The sequence below is a fragment of the Cricetulus griseus genome, chromosome 3, assembly GCF_003668045.3.
Source record: "Cricetulus griseus strain 17A/GY chromosome 3, alternate assembly CriGri-PICRH-1.0, whole genome shotgun sequence".
Classification (NCBI taxonomy): domain Eukaryota; kingdom Metazoa; phylum Chordata; class Mammalia; order Rodentia; family Cricetidae; genus Cricetulus; species Cricetulus griseus.
In genome coordinates, this window is record NC_048596.1 from 155045799 (window position 1) to 155071570 (window position 25772).

General features: G+C 45.6%; 1 protein-coding gene across 9 annotated transcripts in view; it reads left to right on the plus strand.

The window, feature by feature from the left end:
- Znf827 (zinc finger protein 827) overlaps nucleotides 1-16169 on the plus strand; it is a 176209-nt gene extending 160040 nt beyond the window's left edge. Inside the window, exons 10-15 of one of the 9 annotated variants that reach the window (XM_027404898.2) lie at nucleotides 828-1017; nucleotides 1984-2150; nucleotides 8038-8229; nucleotides 8581-8758; nucleotides 10574-10606; nucleotides 12014-12151. In XM_027404898.2, coding sequence (XP_027260699.1) covers nucleotides 828-1017; nucleotides 1984-2150; nucleotides 8038-8229; nucleotides 8581-8758; nucleotides 10574-10589 — 743 coding nt within the window. In that variant the 3' untranslated portion in view covers nucleotides 10590-10606; nucleotides 12014-12151. Of the gene's footprint in view, nucleotides 1-827; nucleotides 1018-1983; nucleotides 2151-8037; nucleotides 8230-8580; nucleotides 8772-10229; nucleotides 10299-10573; nucleotides 10607-12013 lie in introns of all 9 variants that reach the window. The other 8 variants (XM_027404896.2, XM_027404899.2, XM_027404901.2 and 5 more) reach the window with 8 other exon arrangements.
- The last annotated feature ends 9603 nt before the right edge of the window (nucleotides 16170-25772 follow it).

Sequence of the window (25772 nt, forward strand, 5' to 3'; positions counted from 1 at the left end):
AGCTGAGCCCAGACATTGGAATGGAAAGTGAGGTTGTTCTCGATGCTTAATTGTCTTGTGGGGAAGCAGGGCTGCTCCTTGGCCTTACAATTCATCTGATTAATCAAATGAATTCAGAATGCCACTCTGGAAGCACTCCTGAAGCCTTAGTCTCTGAGCCAATTTCCATTAACAAATTAATTGAGATTTTTAAATTTTATTTACGTAAAATGAAATTTTTCAATTAAATTATTTTATACAAGTAATTTTCTCCCTTTAATTTCATTAGATTTTTTTTTTCTTCCTTGGCTGGCCCTGGCCTGGAGCTGAGGGAAAATGGTGGGCTCCAGTTTTATGAGTGTTTATTTCCTTAGCTTTCCCCATCTCAGTGCCTGCCCAAGAATGGCACACGGGCCACAGTCTTGTGCACACTCACGCAGCAAGCACACCTTGTCATGAAGAGGAGTGAAGGATGAGGTGTCCAAGAAAAATCCATCTGAGAACTCCAAGGAAACCGCTCAAAGTGTGGTGCACTGCTTTGGGTTGGGTTGTCATGCAGCCATTGCTGCAGTGTTGCTTTTGTCTTTCCATCATAACCTACCTGAGTCAGATTTGGTTTGGACGCCATAAAACCCACACTTCAGCCTCAAAATCTGGTCCCTGCTGCCTGGAGAGAGCCTTTTTATCTTTGTGAGTTCAGTATTGATACAGGAGTAAATTGCTAGGGATACACTTAGGAACAATTTCAAGGCATGACCTGTGTCCCCACGTGAAGGGAGACTTGGACCGACCTTCATTGGTTCCTCTAAGTGAGCTCTTGAATTTTTTTTTTTCTTTCTTGAGAGCAGTTTTGGTTTCTCCCCCAGAGGAAAGAAAATACAAATGCCATTTGTGCCCCTACGCTGCTAAGTGCCGTGCAAATCTGAACCAGCACTTGACTGTGCACTCTGTGAAGCTGGTGAGTACCGACACCGAGGACATCGTCAGTGCTGTCACTTCTGAAGGCAGTGATGGCAAGAAACACCCTTATTATTACAGGTGAGTCAAGAGCAGCTTACCCAAGTTTCTCAGGCCCCTTGCTTTAACACTCCCTTTCTGCTGGCTCAAGCCCTGGGCTCAGAGCCCTTTTCTCAGTCATGTGCTAACTTCATTTAAACATGTTCTTTGCATTTGAACTAATTCCTGTCTTGCTTAGGTGGTCCTAATAGAATTCATTGAAAAAGAAATGGTCTGGGAGGTGGCTCTTCAGGATGGGGCCCCAGAAAGAAACCAAGTCTGTGAGGATGATTGACTATTAGCTGTGGTATAGCTCTCCACTTTGTGACTAAGTACCTTGTTACAGGGAAAAACACAGAGAAAGGTGGTCTGAGAAATCCAATGCAATTGTTCGGATGGCACCACTTGCCCATTATGACACGCTACATTCTGTGTTCAACCTTGAATCAGCATAAAACTCCCGGGTCTATAGGATCTTGCCCTAGTGATATTGGCAGAGAGTTGCCCTCGAAAGGCATCTAGGTGGAGGAGTGGCTTCTCCTGGGAGGGGTCATGTGACTGCCTCTCGCTCACAGTGCCACAGAAGGATCTGTTTGCTCTCCTCACTGCACCCAGGGGTTTCTAGAGCCATGGGGAGACTGAAGTGCGCAGCAGTTAGATCTGCCAATGGACCACCACTAAATACTTGGCAACATTGTCCCACATCTCTGTGCCCACAGGAGTCCTTTAGGCCATGTGCAGCATCTGGGATCCGTAATTTTAATTAACTTTATGATCACTTAGCATCATTATCGCATGTATGGGATTGTTATATTATGCTGGCACCTCATCTGTTTGGCACAGTGACCACTCTAGAAGCATCCCAGCAGCCAGAAGAATTTCTTGGTGCTGTACCTTTTGGTAGCAGGAACACACATGAAATTAATGTTCTCATGTGCACTGTGTGTAACTGAGCAGCCTATATGTAGAAGGCTGTCTTACTCTCTCCCTTTTTCTTCCTTGTTTTAGTTGCCATGTGTGTGGATTTGAGACTGAGCTCAATGTCCAGTTTGTAAGCCACATGTCCCTCCACGTGGACAAGGAGCAGTGGATGTTTTCCATTTGCTGCACGGCCTGCGACTTTGTCACCATGGAGGAAGCAGAGATAAAGAATCACATTGGCAGCAAGCACACAGGTGACCATCCCTAGCCTTTCCGTCTCCTGCAGTCCACTGGCTTGCAGGTGGCAGAAGTGTTCTCCCTGCTGTGAGACCTTCCTGTGTCCTTCACAGGACCATCACAGCCACATCATCCCATAGTCATGGTCTCACAGCCCACATAGACCTGGCCTTTGCTGCATGAGAGTAGACACTGCTGAGACCCATGAACCGTATGCTTGGTGCTCACCTGGTCCGGCCATCACCACCACACCTGGGAGTCACTCAGCAATTCTGCCACAGGCTTGTGCTTTGCCTGCGCATCTCAGCCAACAGTAACCCTCTAATGTAACTTTTGCTCATATCACAATATAGAGAGAGACTGAGGGAGGGGGTGTTCCACACAAGGTCAAGGAGTAGGATGTGGATTCTGAACCTCATCCCCAAACACGGTTTCCTCCACATCCTCCTGCCTGTCTCCCTGCAGGACACTTGGCTTTGAACCTTCCTTCTGTTTTGCTGCACCAGGCTGCATCCCAAATTCTGTAGGCTATTAGGTGCTCCACAGTGACACATGGTATGTGTGTTCAGACCACCATCCTCTGAAACCAACCTAACAAGGTTTGGCCAGTGCTTGCCTTTCATTTAAAGCCCCTTGCCTCGCTGGTTAGCCTCTTCCATTTAATGTTAGCACTTTGACTTCACCTCGCAATTACACCCTCAAAAGTGATGGTTACAATGACACCAGCATGAAGTCATTAAGCAAGATTGAGAGGGACTGCCCTCTACTCCCACCCCCACCCCCTTCTGTGCTGCTTACAAATTAAGAGCTGATGTTGCTAACTGCCAGCCCTGGGCATGGGGTCAGCCCGTCACATCGCTCTCAGACAGTTGTGCTGACGATGTGCATGGCAAGAAGGATCTATGCTTCTCTGACCACTGGCTCACTGGTGCTAATAGCAAAAAAAAAAAAAAAAGAAAAAAGAAAGAAGTCCATTTTTGTCAGGAAGTTGAGCAGCTATGACTTGGGGTCCTGAGTCATTGTGCTGAGCGAGAAGGTACCACTTTTCCGTCTTCTGTTGTCTTCTGACTGTAACCACATTTAGCACTGTGAGCAGTAGGTGAGCTTGGAGACCCACAGGGACGACAAATTCAGTTCTCCATTTTGGAATGGCTAATGGAGGGAAAGGCTAGCCTCTCTCCAGCTCACGCTGGCTTTGCAATAGTCCTTTTGTCTTTTCTGTTAAACCCTGACTCTGTTGCCCTTTCTGCCCCAGTGTGTCCCTGAAAGTCCCTCCACCCTACCACAGTCATCCTTACCACTCAGCTCAGGAAGAAGTTAACTTGTCATCACCTGTCATAGATGGAAACTTCACATCCACAACTAAGCAATGCCAAACCACCTCCTAAGTACCACAGACTGCACATGGTGGACATTGTCCCTCTGGGCAGCGCCAACACACCTCCTGAGTACAGGGTGGACATTGATTGTCCCTCTGGACTGATAAGACCACCTGGGAGGGACAGTCTCACTTGTTAGGACAGAAGCCACAAGTGACCCTCTTCTGAAGAAGCTTCTGCCTAATGTACGGAACTTCCCAGGCAGTGGCTACTTCGCTGTTGTTGGAATAAGTTGATAATGTCTGCAAGTCTAGCTGCAGGTCAGAGTTTCCATGCACCCAGGTGATGAACGTTCCAGGCTCTCAGGCCTTCTGGTTTTATTTTATTTTATGAACTCAGAGAACGTCATACAAGGAATATTGATCATACTCCCTCCCACCCCTTCTCAGGTCTCTCCCCCTTCCCGCCTGCTGTTTTGTCCTTGTTTTGACGCAGCTCTGCCATCCATCGGAAAGTCCTGGTAGATGATACACTCGTGAATGGTCATGTTTCAGTAAAACTGATTTATGAGAGCAGGACACTGGTATGAGTCCACAGGCTATTGCTTTCTGATCCCTGTTAGAAGTTAATAGTTTGATGGTGAGAGTTTCCATTTTCTACTGCTTTGAGAGGTTTGACTTTGGGCCCTGGTTCTACTCATCTAAATCTGTGCATTAATATGCTAGATTATTATGAAGTTATCTAAACCAGTATTCATGCTGTATGATATGTAATCCAACATAGACAATCCTCATGTTTATGCTGCTTCTTACGAGGAGCCACTACAGTGTACTTCCGCCATCCCCTCCCAGGCTTTGTGGTATTTTTAGACTTCTTCTCACAGGTGGGCTCTGCACCTGTTATTTAGGGTTAAGTGCCAATACTTTCACTACCTGCCAAAGACACTTACATGAGAAGAAATGGATTTCCGGTGTTCTCACCATCTCCAGCACTCCTCCTGGTGTGCTCGCGCCTCTGCGCCATCTGCTGCCCTTTCCCCTCTATTTACAAGACTTACTTTAACTTTTCTTAAATTCAAGTCTACAGGTGATGAGTTCTTTCATTTTTTTAAATGTCAACTTTGTTTGTTTGTCCTTTGTTTTTACGATATGTTTTCACTGGGTCTGAAGTTTGAGGTGGACAGCCTTTCATTTCTCTGAAGATGTCACTTGATGTCTTTCACAAGGATGGCTCCTGTGGGGAAACCTGCTGTCTTTCTCACGTCTGTTCCTCATAATGTGACCTTTTTGCTTATGGCTGTTCCTGGGGATCTTCTCTTCTTTTCTTTTTTTCCTTCTTGTCTTTTCTTTCTTTTCTTCTCTTTTGCTTTACTTGAGACAGTATCTCACTATGAAACCCAAGCTGGCCTTGGTCCCTCTGATCTCCTGACTTAACCCCTTGGGTGCTGGGATGCAGGCATGATACCACAGAAGGCTCTAGGGTTTTTTCTTTGCTTGTTTTTGAGGAATTTAATGATGATGTTCCTGTGTCTTGGTTTTTTTTTCGAGGCAGGGTTTCTCTGTGGCTTTGGAGCCTGTCCTAACTAGCTCTTGTAGACCAGGCTGGTCTTGAGCTCACAGAGACCCTCCTGCCCCTGCCTCCTGAATGCTGGGATTAAAGGCATGCACCACTACCGCCCAGCAAGAGAGTAGAGTGCTTCCCTGACCAGGAATGGAACCCGGGCAGAAGTGGTGAGAGCGACGAATCCTAACCACTAGACCACCAGGAGCGTCCTGTGTCTCTTGATATCGATGTCTTCTTTTTTAGACAGGGTCTCATTATCTAGCTGAAACTGGCTCTGAACTCAGCATCCTGCCTCAGTGCCTCTGTGGTTGTGTGATAGTTGTGCATTCTTGGCTCTTCATGTTTCTTGTGTTTGGCATTCACTGAGCTTCTCAGGTACTGAGTCTTATGGTTTTCCACAAGTTAAAAACATTTTGATTATCTCAAAAAATTGCCAGCCAGGTAATGGCCTTAAATCCCAGTACTTGGGAGGCAGAGGCAGGCAGACCTCTGAGTTCAAGGCCAGCCTGGTCTACACAGAGAGTTCCAGGACAGCCAGGGCTGTTACATAGAGAAACCCTGTCTCAAAAAATAAAAAAATAAAAAAATAAACTAAAAAATTGATATTTATTGAACATGGTGGCACATGTCTTTAATCCTTAGCACTTTTAAGGCAGAAGCAGGTAGAGCTCTGTGAGTTCAAGACCAGCCAGGATTGCATAGAGAGACATGTCTCAAAGAAACAAAAAGCTAAGTTATGCGTTAGCCAACTAGTCAGGACCTCAGTTAGCACCCCTAGAGTATCTCACAGTTCAATGGTGCTCTTTTTATTTTAGAGGGTTCTCTGTTCTGCTCCATTTCAGATCTTGCCTGTAGCTATCACTTCAGGTTTACTGATTGTCTTAGTGGTTTCTATTGCTGTGAGGAAATGCCATGACCAAAAAGCAAGTTGGGGAAGAAAGGGCTTGTTTGGCTGACACTTCCATATCACTGTTCATTGTTGGAGGAAGTAAGAACAGGAACTCAAACAGGGAAGGAACCTGGAGCCAGAGCTGATGCAGAGACCATGGACAGATATAGCTTCCTGGCTTGCTCCCCATGGCTTGCTCAGCCTGCTTTCTTACAGACCTGGGACCATCAGCCCAGGGATGGGCCACCTATGATGGGTGCAGCCCTCCCCATCAGTATTTATTTGTGAAAATGCCTTACAGGCTTGCCTACAGCCCCATCTTATGAAGGCATTATCTTAATCGATGCTCACTCCTCTCAGATGACCTTACCTTGTGTCAAGTTGACATAAAACCATCCAGCACACTGCTCTTTCTTCTGCTGTGTAACCCTCTAGTGATGCTGTCATTGTCTATCTCCAGCTGTAGAAATAGGATTTGAATCTTTCCATATCTTCTATGTGTCTATCTAACTTTTTGAACATTTGAAATACAATTATAAAGTCCTCTACTAAAAGTTTTAAGACTCTGACTGTTCTGGGTTAGCTTTGATGGTTGATTTCCTTCCCCATTTTGAGCTGGTTTTTCTTGTTTCTTTGCATATCTGATAATCTTTGTTTAGAAACCAAACATTGCGACTTTACCATTCATTCTGGCTGTTGAGTTACATATCTTTTGTTCCTATTATCATTGTTGACCTTTATTTAGGACATAGGTACTTGGAAGCCTTGATATTTTGGCATCTTTCTTCTATGATTTGTTAGACAGGTGTGGGTCATGAGGTATTCATCTACTTGGGACTACTTATTACCCCTTTTTAAAAGTCCTTCCTCAGGGTCTCACCCAATGCCCATGAATTGTGTATTGTTCTGATCTTGCTGGAAACAGCTCTAGGACCGGCCCTGTGAGATTGTCAGGCACTGCCCTCACTGTTTTCAGGTGACTTCCAGCTCTGGGCATGGGTAGTTGCTTACCCCTTCCCTGCTCTGGCCCGTGTACTCCTGACCTCTGCAAGTCTCTGAGTATTTTTCTCTGTGTTCTTGCTCTTCGTTGATACTGTGTTTTACAGATTCTGTCCATTTTGACCTACCCAGACTCATGGCTGTGTCTCTTTCCCTGGGGAATTCATCAGGCTCCTCCTCTGTCTTTCTTCTTGCCCTGCAGCCTTAGACATAGCTAAGGGCAGGAAGGCAAGCAGATGTGGGCTTGCCTCCTTGGCCTCTCAGAGACCAACCTCTTCCTTGCCTCATGTAAACTGTTGTAAAAATTGTTTGATATATTCTGGTTTTTATCAGTAGCAATGTTAGATCTGACCTCTGAAGTTCTGGCTTTAGACACTGAAGTCCCGTGACTCTAACTTTTAGTGGCTTGCTGACCTCTTTATGCCTGGCTATGAAGGAGAGCCCAATGTGTGCTGATGAGTGTGAGCATAGTAGTCGACTGACTCAAACTTCTGCACTTGGTGCAGCAGTCACATCTGATCTCTGTGAAGTTGTGGTAATAGCTTCTGTGAGAGGTGTGGTATTATACACACTGTGCATTGACAGAGCCCTCTCTCTAACAGTGAGCTGCAGCTCCAGACCTAGGAAGTTTGTGAGGATAAACTGAGACAAGCATTTAAAACAAAACACAGGCTGGGCGTCAGTGGCGCATGCCTTTAATCCCAGCACTCGGGAGGCAGAGGCAGGTGGATCTCTGTGAGTTCGAGACCAGCCTGGTCTACAAGAGCTAGTTCCAGGACAGCCTCCAAAGCCACAGAGAAACCCTGTCTAGAAAAACCAAAAACCAAAACCAAAAACAAAACAAACAAAAAAAACGAAACACAGATCCTGGAACTCTGAACTCTGTGTGATCCATCTTAGCTACCATTGCCATTTTTTGATTGTTGTAAGACCTTCATAAATGCACCCACTCATATCTGGGTCCAACATTCCACTCATGCCCTCTCCATGGCTGCACTAGAATGATGTTCCCTGTGGGTGCCCTGGGGGTACTGGAAGTAATGAGCTTCCAGATACTGGTGACACCCCTTTCTCACCTCACTTTCTAAGGGTTTCAGCCCCTCTGAAACAGACCTGGCTTGTTTCATTTTCCAGGGGATGACAGGAAGACCCCCAGTGAATCAAACAGCCCCTCCTCGTCTTCACTGTCAACTCTGAGTGATTCAGCCAATGGCAAAGATGACTCAGACAGCTCCCAGAAAAACAAGGGTGGAAACAACTTGCTGGTCATCTCTGTGTTACCTGGGAGTCAGTCGTCACTGAACAGCGAGGAAAAGCCAGAGAAAGGTGAGGGAGGAGGAGGAGGAGGACATGGCCTGCTCACCCTGCCCACTCTAGGGTGACCTAGTCTTAAGGACAAACCTTGGAGAGGAAAACAAACTGCACCAAAGTGCTCACCACTTGAACGGAGCCCTTTGCTTTGGCTTGATTTGTGCTCAGATATGGGATGGGAAGATGGGGAGAGGCCATGGACACTGAGGCTGACTGTTGAACCATCTTCAGGGCAGTGATGTGGGGGATGGTACCTGGAAAGCTGTATGTGTTACAGGATGCAGGGTTGGCAGGAAGGGGAGTTTGCCCATGGCTGCCTGCCTGTCCTTCCCCACACACTCCTACACCTAGCTTCGGTCCTTTCAGGGTTCGAATGCGTTTTTTGCAACTTTGTCTGCAAAACGAAGAATATGTTTGAGCGCCATCTGCAAATCCACCTCATCACCCGGATGTTTGAGTGTGACGTGTGCCACAAGTTCATGAAGACCCCTGAACAGCTGCTGGAGCATAAGAAATGCCACACTGTCCCCACCGGTGGGCTCAAGTAAGGAAAGCAAGTACAGAATCTTTTATTGAGTTGTTATTAAACACCCCTTTCCCCTGCCCTACCCCATCCCCCCATGGAGGTTTTGGGGTCAGAGAGTGGGGGAGCTTGATATGGGCGGAGTTAGAAAGATCTGCTGCCTCTGGCTAGATGGGATTCTAGCTGTCCCCAAGGGAGTCACCTGACAGCATGAGAAGCCACTTAACAAGTACCCCAGGCTTGTGGAGATGAACAATACAGAGCATCAGCACAGTATGACAGCCTAGACTATACTGCGGTGCTGGCTTGTATTCAGACTTGAATTTAATAGATTCCAGGCTAGTGTCCCCCAGGCAGTGATCATTTCACAAGTTGTCACTGCAAGTTACCACATTCATTTTTTAGATGGCCAAACATATATTTAGCTTTTTAAGTAAGTCCTATAGGCACTTGAACCCCCAAAGTAGACTCTTGATGGTTTGATCAAACAACAGTATTCATGCAAACACCAAGTGCATGATGTCTTCCTGCAGACGTGCTGATGCCTTCCCAAAAGATCTAGCCGAGGACCATCATCCTTAAGCAGTATTTGCAACAAGGCGCTGGCCTCAAATGAGACCCATCAGTTATTACCAAGCATACTATGGGACTAGCCTGACCATAGATGCTAAAGGGCACATGAAGAATAAAATATCATTTTCACCTTAGGAAATTTATGTCCCAGCACTACCAGAATTTAATCTTCCAGTGATTCTGGAAGCAGAGCCCCAAATCACAAGGCATTTTGGATGTAGTAAAGAGGCAGGAGCATAAAACAGTTGGGTACAGAAAGACACAACTGTCAAAGCACTTTATCTAAAATTCGCCATACAGCTAAAAGAATGGGTGAAACACTTTTTCTTTTATTTTCTTAATATAAGTGGGGAGCCTCTCATTTTAAAACATCTTTATCCTTGAAACAACCTCTGAGAGGTGACATGCCTCCTAAATGGGTAAGAGTTGGAGAGCCCAGAGGGACCTGGAGCAGAGTGTTGGGGGTGGAGTGGGGCTGGCTGGTCAGGGTACCCTCTGTAGAAAAAAATGGAAGAGTTGTGGTATAGCACCTGCTGTTGATGCCACCCTATCCTGTTCTAGCCTTGGGGGTGTGTAGGTGGGAGGGTCGTAGAGAAAGGCTGGTTGTAACCCATTTAGCTAAGATGGGAAATGCCTGGCAGAAGCTTAGCTGGGAATTTGACTTGGTGTAATCCCACTGTCCCTTTATTGAGACTTGTATCCTCCTTATTAAAAAGAAGAAATCTGCCTTCTGTGGATGGAATAGTACCATTGCCTTCTGGTAGCTCAGTCACACTTTTGCCACTTGTGGCCTTGCCTCTCACCTTCTGAGACCCTAAGCAGGCCTGAGCCTCTGACGAACTGGGGACACTGCACGATGACCTCAATGCTTTACTGAGTCAGACACTTCCTGTCGGTGCTAACCATCCCCATATGATAGTTTATGTTCTAGGACAACCAAGTAGAAGAATACTTTGAAAAAAAATTGATAATGCCTTCTGGCTATACAGTGAGTTTTGTTTTGTTTGTTTCTTTTGCCATATCAGAGAATTAATTTGCCTGATGAGAAAGTGTCTTTAAGATAAATAATGGGAGCATGGAAAAGCCAGCGTGCTTTGCCTGAGCAGTGACATACAGATTGAGCTGAGGGTCACAGAGACATCCTTAACTCCAGACAGACCGCCGATGTCTAAATGCTTTTCTGTGATGGGACTGCTTGTACTCTATATCCTGTTCATAATGCAGATCAAATAAGATTATACTATTATTTTTCTTTTGCCGTAGCTCAGGACAGTGGTGAGTTTCAGACTCCTCTAGGTAAGGCCCAGCTTGGCGTAGGGGTTGTGTGTGCACTTGACCTGGGAATGGGCTCTATATCTCTGTGCACTCTCTGTGAGCTGAGGTTCAAGGGCTAACAGCGAGCTTGGTGCTGAGAAGGCAGTGCACGGTGTACCTGATTGTTGGGCTCTGCTGAACACCTCTCCAACCCTCTGAGGACAGTCCCTTGCCGAGCCCTGCCTAGCAGGAGCTGAGTCCAAGCTGAGGCAGCCACTCAGGCATCTACATTCTTTTTGGAAAGAGCACGCATGCTACAGTTATCCTCTAAGCCACAGACTCAAACCTGGCAGCTTCCAACCGGGAAGCCCAGCAGCTTTTGTAAACATACCCCACTCCTCACATCCCCTCTGGCAGTGACAGGGCTGGTGGTAGCGTGGTCCGTGGTGGAAAGACTGGAGAGTCCAAGTCAGAGATATCCAGGCCTTGTGCTGGAGGAGACACCTGGAGCCCAGTCAGGTGCTGGAGCTGGGACTCAGCCCCCCAATTCAGATCTACTGCAGTTCCCAGTAAAGACGCTCAGATCACAGTAGTCAGTATTCCTCAGTGCTCTTCTGAGAGCCAGAGAAATCCCAGAAAGTACTGCCCCAGGAGCATTCCCCTTCCAGTCGAATCACTGGGATTTCTGTGACATGATTATGTCCCGAGAATGTCTTCAAGCTCCAGAGAGCAATCCCCTTCCTTCTCATCCCTCCTGAGTGGAGGGGCTGTTTGTGTGGCTGCCTTCTTCCGGGCCCCTGCCACAGTCCTCACCTCCCATCCCTGGAGAACTGGTACTTCAGGAGATGACATACTGAGTCCACATGTTGGTGCACACACGCACACCACACTGGCACACAGATGGACACACACAGGCCTTTTCATTCTAACACCCCATTAATAAGCACGACTCTGGCTCCTGTGCCTTTCTGTTTGCTGGAGGTAGCTCTCCCTGTAAGCTGTTCTTTACAACCTCTTAGCCTTTCTGCGTGTGCTTGGTGTGGTGCATGAAAAGTCGACTCTTTGTGTTGCTCCCATCTAGAGGGGAGGTCAGGAAGCCCGACTTCTGCCATGTCCAGTGGGAGGTGGGGGTGGAGAGGGCCCCAGGGGCTGGGAGGGGGCTTCATTTGCTCCTCGTATTGTCTGCTCCTTTGCGAGGGATGGCCTCGGCTGTTGCAGCCTGGAGCCCCCAAACCAGCTAAGTTAACCACGCAGAGCTCCCTGTTAACCTGGACTGCACTGTCTGTCAACAGTGAAGCCAAGCAAGGCCATCCAAGAGGTGGCAGGGCTGAGCAGGCCAGGCCTTGGGGACCTAAGGGCTGACCCAGGGCAGGCTGGTGAGGAGGGGAGATGTAGGGTTGCCATTGGACCCTCCTTGCTAAACCTCCCTCACATTGCTTCCCCTGGCAGGTGCCCATTCTGCATCTATTCCACCAACCGCCCTGCTGCCATGGAGTGCCACCTCAAGACCCACTACAAGATGGAGTACAAGTGCCGGATCTGCCAGACAGTGAAGGCCAACCAGCTGGAGCTGGAGACGCACACCCGCGAGCATCGCCTGGGCAACCACTATAAGTGTGACCAGTGCGGCTACCTGTCCAAGACGGCCAACAAACTCATCGAGCATGTGCGCGTGCACACCGGGGAGCGGCCCTTCCACTGTGACCAGTGCAGCTACAGCTGCAAGCGCAAGGACAATCTCAATCTGCACAAGAAGCTGAAGCATGCCCCCCGCCAGACCTTCAGCTGCGGAGAGTGCCTGTTCAAGACCACACACCCTTTCGTCTTCAGCCGTCATGTGAAGAAGCACCAGAGTGGAGGTGGCCCGGAAGAGGACAAGAAAGGCCTGAGTCCAGCCTCCAGAGAGCCAGGTGGCCCTGGAGCCCCACTCCTGGTTGTGGGGGGTGGCCGGAGTCTCTTGTCCCCACTGTCAGTCATGTCCGCCTCGCAGGCTCTGCAGACCGTGGCCTTGTCAGCAGCTCACGGCAGCAGCTCGGAGCCCAACCTGGCGTTCAAGGCCTTGGCTTTCAATGGCTCCCCGCTGTGTCTTGACAAATACCGAAACTCGGACTTTGCCCATCTCATTCCCTTAACAATGTTGTACCCCAAGAACCACCTGGATCTCACATTCCACCCTCCCCGACCTCAGACTGCGCCTCCCAGCATCCCCTCACCCAAACACTCCTTTCTTGCCTATCTTGGACTAAGAGAAAGAGCAGAGACTGTCTGAGGACAGCCCCGTTCTGTACCAAAAACCAAGAGACAGAGACAGGAAAAGATAAAAACCCACAAAACTTAAACACAACCCCAGCAGGTGTATGTTGCTGCAAAACCTACAGGCCCCAGGGGTCTGGACCATGTGTACTGTATATCTTTAGTAAGGAGTAGAAAATTGGCTCTGTATGTATACCTATTGCATTGACCTGAAAGCTGCTTTAGCCAATCTTCAGAGAGGTGGTCTGTTGCCTCCTTCTACTTTCAGAGGCATGCCTCCCCAGCCATCACTCCCACTCTCAGCCCTCCTGAGTACTTCTCTCTGAAAGGAATTTTGTCATGTTAAACCCTAAAGAGAGTGCCCTTAATAGCAATCAGCACTTGGAAGCTTCTCTACTGGTACATTGGGTTTTCTGCTGGGTGACTGGAGTGTTGTAGAAATTTGTGGATTGGGAAAGAGAAAGTGTGTGTGTCTATGTGTGTGCCTGTCTCTGTGTGTGTGTGTGTGTATGGTATGTGTACATGTGTGTGGTATGGGGTGTGTGTGTGTATGTGTGTGTATGATATGTGTATGTGTGTGTAGTGTGGCATGGGATGTGTGTGTATGTGTGTGTGTGTGTGTGTGTGTGTGTGTGTGTGGTGTGCCATGACATTTCTATTACACATTCTTTTTGTACTGGCCTCTTTGATAGTGATGAACATTCTTTCTCTCCCTTCTGGATTGTTCATCCACTACAGTCTCCCCACCTCCTCCATGGCCTTTCTCTCCCTATTTTATGGCTACAGAGTGGTAGGGCCTGGTACTTAGTGCATGAAGATCTGTAGGGTGCCAGGGTATTTCCAGTGGAGTGCTCAAAGCCTGGAGGTCACATCTCCACTTAGGAAGATGGAAGGAATCAGGTGACAATTCTGTTTTTTAAAAAAAATGTCTCATAGCTCCTCAGCTGACATCACAAAACTTGGGTATTCTGTGTGTGTGTCCACATGGAGACAAGGTGTTTAGTGAATGCACACACACACACACACACACACACACACACGAGTGCATCCTTTTTAAAGGGCAGAATATATATGTGTGTGATGTATTGATTCAATTGTTTGCAAAAAAAAAATTGTATGAGTGGAAATTTTTATGGTTGATAAATCCAGCCAAGGAGATTAAAGGGGTTTGGATCGATTCTGGGTGTAAATGCTCAGACTAAAAAGAAAAGGCAGCTTTGCACAGTGCGTTGGTCTTGCACTAGTTTTGTTTCTCATTGGGGGAAAAGGAATAAGTAAAAGAAAAGGAAGGAATTGTACCTTTTTTATGGAATGAGTAGACTGTATGTTTGAAATTTTAGCCACGACCTCTTTGACGTATAAGCAAGGACACAACAAAAAGGTGCTGTAAGTCCTGTGCCTCAGCTGATGCCCGGGAGTCCCCACTGTCGGCAGAGCTTCTGGCTGTAGTGTCCCCCTCCATGTATTAGTGACCCCATACTCCATTTTGTTAACGCCTAGTAGATGTAGCCTGCTAGGAGGCTGACTTTATACTTATTTAAAGCTCTTATTTTATGGTCATTAAAATGGCAGTTTATTGCAGCACTTTACTGCAGCAAGAAGCAGGTGTGTATCGGTTGCATAGCCCTTAGCTCATCTTAAAAAGTAATGGATGGTTTAAAAAAGGAAAAGAAAATCTTTGGCTGAATATGTTCACTTGCTTGTATTTGTAAGACAGCAGGATTTCCAGTATGCAACAGGCTGAAAGAGCAGGAAGAAGTGTGCTTTGTATAAAAATGAGAAGTTCGGAATATGAAAGTTTCTGTTATTTATCAGTGGAAGAACTGGTGTCCAGGAGGAGTGCTTTCTAACCGTTGCTGTTTTTCCTCACTGTATTCTCCTCGAGGTGGGGTTATACCCACCTTTCTTTTTCATTACTTTAACCAGGGAGAAATAAAAGCACCCCTGTTGTCTTCCTCTAGTCAGGATTACTTCACTGAAATTAGTGCAGTTCTACGGAAAGCCAGAAGACTGGCCATCTGCACACCATTGGCTCCCCATCCCCTCTCAGCCTCCCTCTTGCAAACCTAGCAGGTCTCTACTCCTCTCCCCACACCTGTCACCCAGCCATGGGTGAGGAGCCTGATTAGGGCCCTGGCAAACAAGTTTACACTACAGAGATGTCCACAAGGCAGGGAGACCAACCAGCTAGCCCAGGAAGGCCCTAGAGCCTTAGTCGGTCTCCCACAGAGACTTTTGTTCTTGGCCTTGTGTAAAACGGTGTTGAACTCGCCATGTGGATATCTCAGTAAAAGACACGCTCAACACTTCTGGACAATATGATCCCAAGGTCACTGGGTTTATGGGCGGGTTCGTTGTTTTTATTTGCTTTTGTTTTTTTGTTTTAAAGTCATGTTCTTATCCCCATTTAATGGAGAATGTGCCACTTGGCTAATAATGTGTTTTCAAAACGGCAGGTTCAGTGACAACAGTAGAAGGGCCACAGTGATCCCCCAGAGTCGGCAGAAAGGCGACTCACACAGAAGCACCCACAGGTTAAGAACCCGAATGGGTGGCCTGATAACGAGGACCCTGGGCTGTACACCATGCCACTTGTGCAATACGAGGTCTTCGGGTGGGAACATGAAAAAGTGAGGGGGGAGGTGGGTGGGGATGTTTGCCGCCCTGACGCCATGCATCTCACTGTTCGCCACTGAGCCTGGATTTGGATGACTTGGTGATGCTTAATGTAATTGGGCAACTTTTTTTTAGCACTTTGGAAAGAGTCATCAATCTTTCTGGTAAATTATAAAAAGTTTTCTGAGTGAGAAAATGTGTGTTTGCAGTTTGTTTGACTTTTTTATATTATTGTTGTTGTTGTTAATAAAGAAGAAAATCTACAGAATTTTCAGAATCCACCTAGATAAAATGTGCCCCTGAATCTGGTTTGCAGTTTGATATTCAGGGAAGGATGTATTCCATAGATGTCCTTCCTGTAAAAAAAACACTAACATCTTTGAGACACTCGCCTAGCAACTAACTTTAGTTCAGTTTTCACTATGCATTCTCCCATGAAAGCTGGCTTGGTTTTCCATAGAGTAATGCAGTTAGGGTTCTCAGCACTTTCTTTCTCCTTTCCTTTCTTCTCTCTCTTTTTTTTTAACTCCTCATATTATGTTCAGATGATCATACTGTCAAGGTTTGTGTACATTACTGAAAATTTGTATTGTATAAAGCTTTTGCATTACAAGGCTGTACAGGGTCATTTTGACAGTAACTGGTATTTTCCTTTGCATCTTATGTTGCATTGCCAATTTCTAGTGTATCGAGTTTGGAAGTATAATATACTCTAATTAAAAAAAGGTTGGCTATATTCTGGCTTCTTTTTTTTTCTTGGTTGCCATCCTTGACTACTTGTGAAGCCTCAGCATTTTGTTTATCTTTCCTTGGCCTGTTGTTTTCATTGTAAATCCAGGTTTTCTGAAATTTCCTGCCCTAGCTTTAACTGTTGCAAAGTGCTGCAGCAAATTTTGACTAGCTGAGGTTATACACATGGCTACTGTGCAAGTCCCTAATGTCTATTAGGGCCGAGAGCATGATGTGCCTTGCAGGACCATGGCAGATGGCTCCTTCCAGAGCATTATTTAGGAATGTTCCAAAGGGTTCATTCTCCTGTCTGACATCATCTTATTGACCTCGTAGCCAAAGGGAGTAAACATAAGATGAATTCATTTGTCCTAGTGAAGTTCATCAACTAGGAGATTTTGATGAAGGGGGAATAGAGATTCCTCAAGCTAAACGTACTCTAGACAAGAGCAAGGAGTCATGATTTGTCGGTCAAGGGAAGGTGCCAGAGAAATTACCTAAGACCAAAAAAGGGAGATGAAAATCATAGTGACTACTGAAAATAAGTTTTGCTATTTATTTTAAGTTGCATCTATGAGACCTTCCTGTGAACCTATGTCAATTGATAAAAATATATAAAACATGAGAATGTTTGACCTGCCTCACAACTTGTATGTTTATAAATATAATGGCCTCTGCTTATTTCAAAAATTGTGAGCCACTTCAAACATTTAAAGTGATCCACTATATTCTTAAATTGTGGTAGTATAGAAGAGGCCATTGTGTAAGTGAATCAGGCACTAATCAATATTTTTACCTTCATTTTTATTCAGTAAGTACTTGTAAGTGCAGGCATACTCGTTTATGTGCCCACAGTTTTGTTGGGGGGCGTCTAGGCCTTTCTGAAATGTTAAAATAAATGGACTCTCAGCACTCCCAGCACAAGTGGCTTCCCATTTGGCACACACGTTTTTTGCTTGTTTTGTTTTGTTTGTCCTAGACACAGTAGTTACTGTACCTATTCCCTGTAATTGAGAGCAGGTAGCAATGTACAGAAAACACTCATCAGTGTGGAAAACATTCTGAAATGGGATTCCACTGTAGTTAATGGTCTGATCACAGCATTTTTCAAGACAGAAGGCATCTGCATTAGTGGACTGGCCACCTCCAAGCCAGCCACCCTTCTGACATTTAACCATAGTTAGATATATAGATGTGTCATGCAATAAATGTCTTTTTAGCCTGGACTCGTGGCCCATACCTTCCGTATCTGTGGTTGATACCTTGCTTCATACCTATCACCAAAGTATACCTGACCATTAACCGGAGGCTCTGGTCACTGGGGAACAGGGGAATACTAAGGTTTGAGGAAAATGAGTATCATGCTAGAATTCTGCCCCAGTTCTGAGCGCTGGTGGATAACGTGATCAGTTTGATGGGAAAGGCCTGCCTCCTTAGGCCCCTTAATGCTCTCAGCTGTGATGAGGAAGGAGGGCCCCGAGGAGCTCCGGGCATACATGAGAAGAGGGTGGCCACAAGGGACTTTGGCTATGTTTCCAGCAGACAGAGAGTGTCTAACTAAATCTTTCCCAAGTGCAGCTTAGAGCCTGTGAGTGAAGTCCCATGATAAAGGGCTACCCTGAGAACTTTAGGCTTCTTCTCAAAGGAACATAAATTACAAACATTCAAGTCACTCTTCTGCCAACATTCTTAACAACTGCATTGAATTCCTTCAACATAGAAGAGGTCTCCTCAATGTGGGGTTTATTTTGTGAAGCACCACAGTTGATCAGCATGGTAGGTGTCCTGGGTCTAGTGACATGTGGGGACCCCTGCTACCTAAGGAAGCCTGTCGTCCCCATTCCCAGCCTGAGTGATCTCAAACTAGCCATCCAGACCTCAGCTCCTCCTTCATGAAGTTATAGATCTTTCACTCATAACTCCTACAGAGTTGGATCTGCAAACTGGACAAGGCATTAAGTTCTCATGTTGCTAGAACGTGCAAAAGGAGGAAGAAAGCCAATGTTCATATTCCCTTGGAATTCCTTTTTGAAATGAATAAGCATTCATTATTTCTCAGGTTTCAACAAACCAAGAGCAGAGAATCTACTTTAATTCACATATCAAAATTAATCCCCCCATGTCAGATGGGTTTCAACCCAGTTAAGCAAGAACTATCTGGTTATAAATGACTTCCAACCAGAACAGACACTGCTATGGAATTGAAGCCTGGCTCAGCAAGAAAAAAAAAAAAAACAAAAAAACAAAAAAGATGCAATTATCACATAATGTTAAGCATCTCAGGAACAGAGGTTGAGGGTTGGAAAGATGGTTCTGTGGCTAAAGCGCTTGCTTGCCTGGCAAATGTGAGGACCTGGGTTTGAATTCCATGAACAAAAATGAGTGCGAAAGTACATGCCTGTGATCTAGATCCTCCAACAGGAGGTGGATGCAAAGTCCCCAGAAGCTCAAGGGCCACCTAGATTGGCATATGCGGTGGAGAAGAGGAGACCGTATCTCAAACCCAAAACCCATGCCTAAGATTGGCCTCTGACTACCCACCCCAAAGAAGAGGTTGGACTCACCCTAATACTAGATGGCAAATAATAAAGCATGGTTCTGTGGCTCTTTCTAGACAAGAAAAAGTCACTGCAAGACAGAATTCTTGCAAGGCAATCATAAAAAAATCAGCACATCTGTCTTCAAGCCACAGTGGGCTCAGAAATGAAAGAATTGACTAAAAATATTTTTCTACCCACTCCAGAATTCGGAATGTCTGACATTGTTCTCTTTGTATTAAAGCTAAATCACCATGCTTTGACTACCTGAGTCACCTTGAAGGTGACTTGAACATGATTTACCTGTCTGTGGTTACTTCACCTGGCTAAATGAGTTAGAAGAACGATACACGGGGATGTTAAGACCTTGTCCTGCCCACCTTCCTCCCTCTAACTCTGTCCCCTTCTTCCCACCACCCTGTTGCTCTGTCTTCTGATGACTAATGGGATAGCTGAGCTCTCTGAGAAGAGTGTGTTTTCTGTAAGAGAATAAATGTCTCAGCAGGTGTCATGAAATTCATTTTAATTTTAGCATAATGAATTGCTAAATATTGTGATCTGCCACTTGCTCCAAACTCTGACCCCATGCACTGTAGGCACATTAGAAAAACTAGCTCATAGACACATCCCATGTGCTTACAGGGAAGTGGTACCAGAATATATGCACACATGCCTAGCTAGGACCATGTCTGTAAGGCTCTTTCCAAACCATCCCAGAAAGATGAGATTCTCTAGGTCTAAAGCAAGTCTAGAAAACCAGCAGCCATCATCTGGCTTCTATCTTGAACTAACTTTATTCTAAATGTGATTCTCAGCTATTGCAGTGTGGGCCGTACAGACCAGAAAGCTGCTCATCTTTGTACACCTCACTTCCAAGCAGAGTGTCCGCTAGAACGTTCTCCATGCAAAGACTCTGTCCAGAATGCAGCGATAGCAGATACTGTCGTCACCATCTGACCACCTACTTATTCCCCCTCTAGCTGGCTGTCTTCTCTCTAGATCTGTCTACTGACATATTTATCTGTTATGGATCGATCTAGCTCTATTATCTTCTTTTGAGATCTTCCCGCCTATTTATCTCTCTCTATTACCTATCTGTAATCTAACTTTATAGAACTATATTTTCTAGGTTCCAGTGAAAAACGAAGCCCTGAGAAAAAGATTCCTGGGCAATCATCTCTTTTGGAAGCAATTTCAGGAAAACATGTGGAAAACTAGAAAGAGTGAAACAGGTGAGAGACAGAGAGAGAGAGAGAGAGAGAGAGAGAGAGAGAGAGAGAGAGAGAGAGAGAGAGAGAGAGCCAATTCCAGTGTGTGCTGATGAGCCAGTTATTCCCATGGACATCTAGAATACAAGCCCTCTGATGACCCTCATAAGATTCATGAGACTTGCCAGCCCAAGGTGTAGAAGGATGGGTGTCTAGTAACAAGAGTATTCACTACTTCACACATAAGTAATGGGTTTGCCTATGACTAGGGATGGTGGAATGGGCCTCTGGGGGCAGCCACAGAGGTGGCAAAGCAGGCCTGGAAAGAACACAAGAAACACTCAGTAAACTCAGATTGAGCTACAGGTTGCTGAAGCAAAGGCTGCAGGAAAGTGATTTTGTAGAATGGGATGGGAAGGCCAACAGAACTGTTATTCTTGTCCCCCATGTTGCCAGTACTTTATGATGCTCTAGACAAATGCTGGCTCCTTCACCCAACCTGATGTGTTTGCTCAAAGTTCTTCCCTCTTTCTCCCATTCATGAGAAAAAGTGATGAGTTGTCAGAGTCAAGGGCAGTGTGGGATGATGCTGAGGAAGGGAAAGCAGTTCAAAGCTCTCTATGTGTGGGTCTTTAGAGCCTCTTTTCATTGGGATCTTGTTTGTTTACTTGCTTGCTTGTTTGTGTTTGTCATCTTGCAGTGCTTATAGTGGAATTCAAGGCCTCTCTCGTGAGCTACACAAGTGCTTTACCATTGATCTAGGATTCTTTTTCTGGGGTCAATTTTTATTGACCTCCATAGATGAGGGCTTTCTAGGATTCCTTTAGAAACACTATTTGTCAGGGATGTAAGCTGCTTCCTGGGTGTGTGGTCCCGTGAGTCCAGGGAGCACAGAGGAAGAAACTCTTGCCAGTCACCTCGGACTAGCATCAAGGCCAAGCAAAGGCACCCTGGTATCTCCCACAGGCCCCAGCATACTGAGGGAAGGGGGGTTCTACAATGCAACTGTAGAATAATTATACTCACCAGTCATTTTCTCTGTGTATGAAATTCCCTCAAAAAATCTGTGTTTGACAGGGACTCTCTACTTTCATGGAAAATAGCTGATCAAAAATTCAAATACTCCAGAATAAAATAGCTGATCAAAAATTCAAATACTCCAAAATAAAATCCTCTTATCAAAGGAGGACTGAAGAAGCATGGACTGATGGATGGTCAAAAAGATAACATGGAACACATAAAGAATGCATAGAGGACTGCAAAGTGTTAGATATAGACAGACGTGTGTGTGAGCATCCACTAGGAAGGCCATCAATTTTGCTATTCCAGGCCTCATATTAGAAGACAACATTTTTCCCTTGTGCTGCCTAAAATAAAAACAGGTTGATGAAGGAGGCTAACATATGAAAAGAATAATTAAGGGTCAAAGAAGCCTCATTAATCAAAAGACACCCCCTTTCCCATCTTCCCTACAGTGAAACAAATGGGAACAGCAGGGATTATCACTGGGCTATCAGTCAAGACCTTATCTCTTTATGGCACCAAACATAGGCCTACAGCAGCATGGCTAAATATGCAGGAGTCTGTCTCAGTTACAAAAGAGGACGTGTATCTTTTTCAACAAGCAGAATGATAATTTCCTGCTGATGAATGACCTAACAGTTTGGCTTATCTGCCTGTGTATAAGAGGCTAAATATGCTCATGCATGATTTTGTGCTAGGGAATTCTATGTATAGAATTCAAACTTTCCATCCCAGCTGACCGTATTCCACAATGAGTCCAAATCTTCTCCAATAACCACTTCTCTCTCGTTCCTTCCTTGACTTTTCGTTTGTTATTTCATGAACAAGTATGTGTAAAGTTGTTTGCTAGCAAGCCAGAAGTAAATGGAGATTGATGAGATACATTCCTATCTTCAAAGCCAGTCTACAGAGCAAGTTCCAGGACAGCCAGGGCTACACTGGGAAACCCTGTCTCAAAAAACAAACAAAAAATGCCAACCAATAAAAGAGGTATGCATTTGAAATCCTGCATTCTAATACCAAAAGGAAGACACAAAAATGTTGAGAAAATATTGAATAAGTAGAGACGAATGCTTATCTATGTACATGTGTGATTCTGTGTTATACAGTCCTATGTGCAGGGACAGAAACACTGGGTTGTGAAGAGCAAGGGGTAGGTAATGATGATGAAGAAGGCAATGGATTGTGGGTAGCGCTAGTGCTCATCCTGATATAGAATTCCTATAACATAAAAATGTTCATGTTCATGGGAAGGAGGAGGCTCTTGGAGGATTGAGTAAGTAAAGTGCAATGACTACCTTAAATGCCATCCTAGATCCTTCATCCAGTAGCTGATGGAAGCTAAACACTGAGCTAAACTCCTGGAATCCAGTTGTAGAGAGAGAGAGGAGTGATGAGCAAAGGGGTCTAAAGGGACCAGCCCCCCATTTTAGCAAGTGCTCACCTGACCTTGCTGGGCCTGCTTTTGTCAGGTGAGGTCAGATGACAAAGGAGGTCAGATGCCCTCCTCATGGCAAAGAACCAATCAGAAGTTAGCTGGCAGGGCTATGCTTTACGACTCTGGGTGTGCTTTATGGACAAGTGCACAACAGTGATGCGCAGAGCATAGCAACCGCCCTGGGAGGGCCTATGGGCCATAATGACCAGTTGACCAATCAACACAGGGCAGGTCCTCCAAGCCTGGAGGCACACCAATCCTGAGCCTGCGCGTACCCCTAGACACTCCCCTTATGCTGCACTTTAAGATCCCTGTCTCACGGTTTCTCAGCATCTTTTTCCAGCCATCTGCACAGTAGATGGATGAAGGGCCCGAGCTAATGGGGTTAGCTCGTTAAACAACAGCAATAAAAGACTCTTTGCTTTTGCATCAAAATGGGCCTCTTGGTGATTTGGGGGTTCAGAATTTGGGCACAACAGGGTCAAGACTATGCTAGGGAAACCCACTGAAACAGCTGACCTGAGCAAGTGGGAGCTCATAGACCTCAGTCTGACAGCTGGGGAACCAGCATAGGACTGAATCAGGCCCCCTGAACAAGGGTGTCAATTGGGGGGCTAGGACAGTCTATGAGGCCTCTAGCAGTGGAACCAGTGTTTATCCCTAGTACACAGACTTTGGGAGCCCATTCCCTATGGAGGGATACTCTCTCAGCCTAGATACACGGGGGATCACCTAGACCCTGCCCCAAATGATGTGATAGACTTTGATGACCCTCCATGGGAGACCTCATCCTCTATGGGGAGGGAATGGGGAGTGGGATGGGGGTTAGTGGGGGGTATGGGAGGACCAGAAGGAGAAGGAACTGGGATTGGTGTGTAAAATAAGATTGTTTTTAATTTAAATAAAAAAAAAACGGGGAAAAAACTGAAGATAAGTAGGCCTTTCCTAAGCAGGAAACATGGGAAGACTATCCATCCCAGAGAGGAAGAACAGCTTGAGCAAAGGCAGGGTGAAAAGCAGCCTGGTGGAGCCTGGGGTACTGGAAAAACTACAATGAGACCAAACAAAGCCAGCTTGTGAAGGGCTTCAGTTCCCTTGTTAAGGTCATGAACTCCACTCCCCCTCTACTGAAGGCTCTCTAGCTAGTGCTATAGGACAAGAAATGCTAAGGATGGTATGAATGCCCACAAACTCCTTAACTCCAATGAGGGGACCCAGTTATCAAGGTACTCAAGGCACAAAACTTGATTCGCTTTGTCCCCCTTCTGTTTCTTCTCTCCCCTGTCCTTCCTTCCTCTCTGGACAGCAAATCTATTACAAAGCCCAATTGCTTTATCTGCCAGCTAATGAATAACTTTATCCAAGTCGTCTCTACTCTTTTTTAAATTGTTTCTTTTAGATATGTTTTATTTCATGTATATGAGTGTTTTGTCTGCATGTATGTGTGCATGAGACATGTGTGCCTGGTGCCTGTGGAGGTCAGAAGATGGTATTTGATCCCTGGAACTGGAGTTCCAGACAGTTGTGATCTGCTGTAGGTGCTGGGAATTGAACTTGGATCCTTTGCAGGAGCAGCCAATGCTTTTAACCACTTGAGCCATTCATTTCTCCAGCCTAGACTTTTCCATTCTTGACATCCTAACTAGGTATGTCACAATAGATTCTTCTCTGTATAGGACATTCTAGAAAAAAAATATTCTGGAATTTATAAATAAGTTCACAATCAGGCCTGTAGACTCGAAGATGATATTTGAAGACAGTACAGTTGATAACACTATGGTAGCAACTCAACTGTCATAACAACAAAGGATCCTAAGGCAGAACCTTGGAAGATAACAAATTTGGTGTAGAGGTGGTTAGTAACTCGGAAGAAGGATAGAAACCACCAGAGAAATCTCAATCAAGCTCCGACACTCTGGATAGGGAGAATTCCGAGACACCTTGCAGAGAGATGAGTACAGGGAAGTTGAGTCGCATGGTCTTTGCCATGATGATGCACCTTGGTGACCTTCAAGGACATCATTTCAGTGGCAGATCATAAACACAAGCCAGATTCTAGTAAGTTAAAGAGTGACTTGGAGGTGAGCAGGCATTGACCGACAAGAGGGAAACTCAGCCTTGCGTTAAGTTCAACAGCTAAAGAGCTCAACTTCATGCATATTTAGTTCTTGCCTCAATTCCAACCTTTCCTTCCCTTCTAAACTTTTCCTATTCCCTACATTGAATTCCTTCCAAGAGGAGAAAAGCCAGCTGTTGGCTTTAGACAATCCAGCCACACTTCACACCATTTTTTCACATCTCTTTGGACTAAACTCTTCTTTGAAGGGCAGGAAGCCTGTTCTGAACCAACCCTATACTTACTGTTCACCAGGACCGGTGTTTGTTAGCCAACGATATCTCAAGAAACATCAGGTGGCATGACTAGAGCTCAGTGCCATTCCTCCTACATGCAAAAGCCCAGAGTGAGACAGAACCAGAACGTAAGTTAAAAGAGAGGACGTCGTCTCCTGCCATGGCCATCATTGTAAGAATTCCAGGCTGGAAAAATGGAGGCTTACCAGGGAACGAGATAGTTTTCAACAAACAGGATGAATATAGCCAGAGAGTACTGACTCAGTCTCCCGGTCCAGAATGTCAATAGGAGAGTCTGGAAGTTAAAGGGATGCCCATGCTGGCTCCCTGGCCTGTTGCTGAGGCTACCCCAGCCCTTCCATCTCTTGAGAGAGATGAATCTCAAACCATTCTTGGCTGCATGCCATTCTGGCTGGAGAGAAAGGGCATGACTCTCCAGAGCCCACACTGGCTGCCACCTACCAACAGGAGAAAAATAACCTTCACCAGTCAGAATGGGAAGGTACTGGGTTTTGTGAGACAGAAGTAAAATAATCTGGTTTTCATTAAATATCATGGGAAGAGTATTAATTCATGCCAGAAACACAAATCTAAACATCATGTGGAAAGCGTTTACTCTGAAGGGACCATCTGGCAGAGCCTCGAAAACCATGTTTTGTACGATGAGCATGTCACCTGAAAGTAGTGAATTCAGAGCAAGTCACACTTTCAGGGGCTTGAAGGGAGCACTTCGAAGTAATGATATCTGCTGGTTATTTGTCACAAGTGTTCTAGGGCGGGTCTGCTTTTCTAAATGCTGCTTTATGAAAACAAAATTTCAATACAAGGCTTGGTTATTATTTCAGAATATCCCTCTATCTCTTCAAAAACAGTAACCCTTGCTTTGGGCACCTTAAGTCCAGCAGTCTGTTCACATAGTGTATAGAACATTAGTTATTTAACATAGAGACTGGGGGAGGGGACTATGGGTACAGCTCAGTTGGGAGAGTGCTTGCCTAGCATGCATCCCCCAACACCGCATAAAGTGGGGTTGTGGAGCAGGCCTATAATCC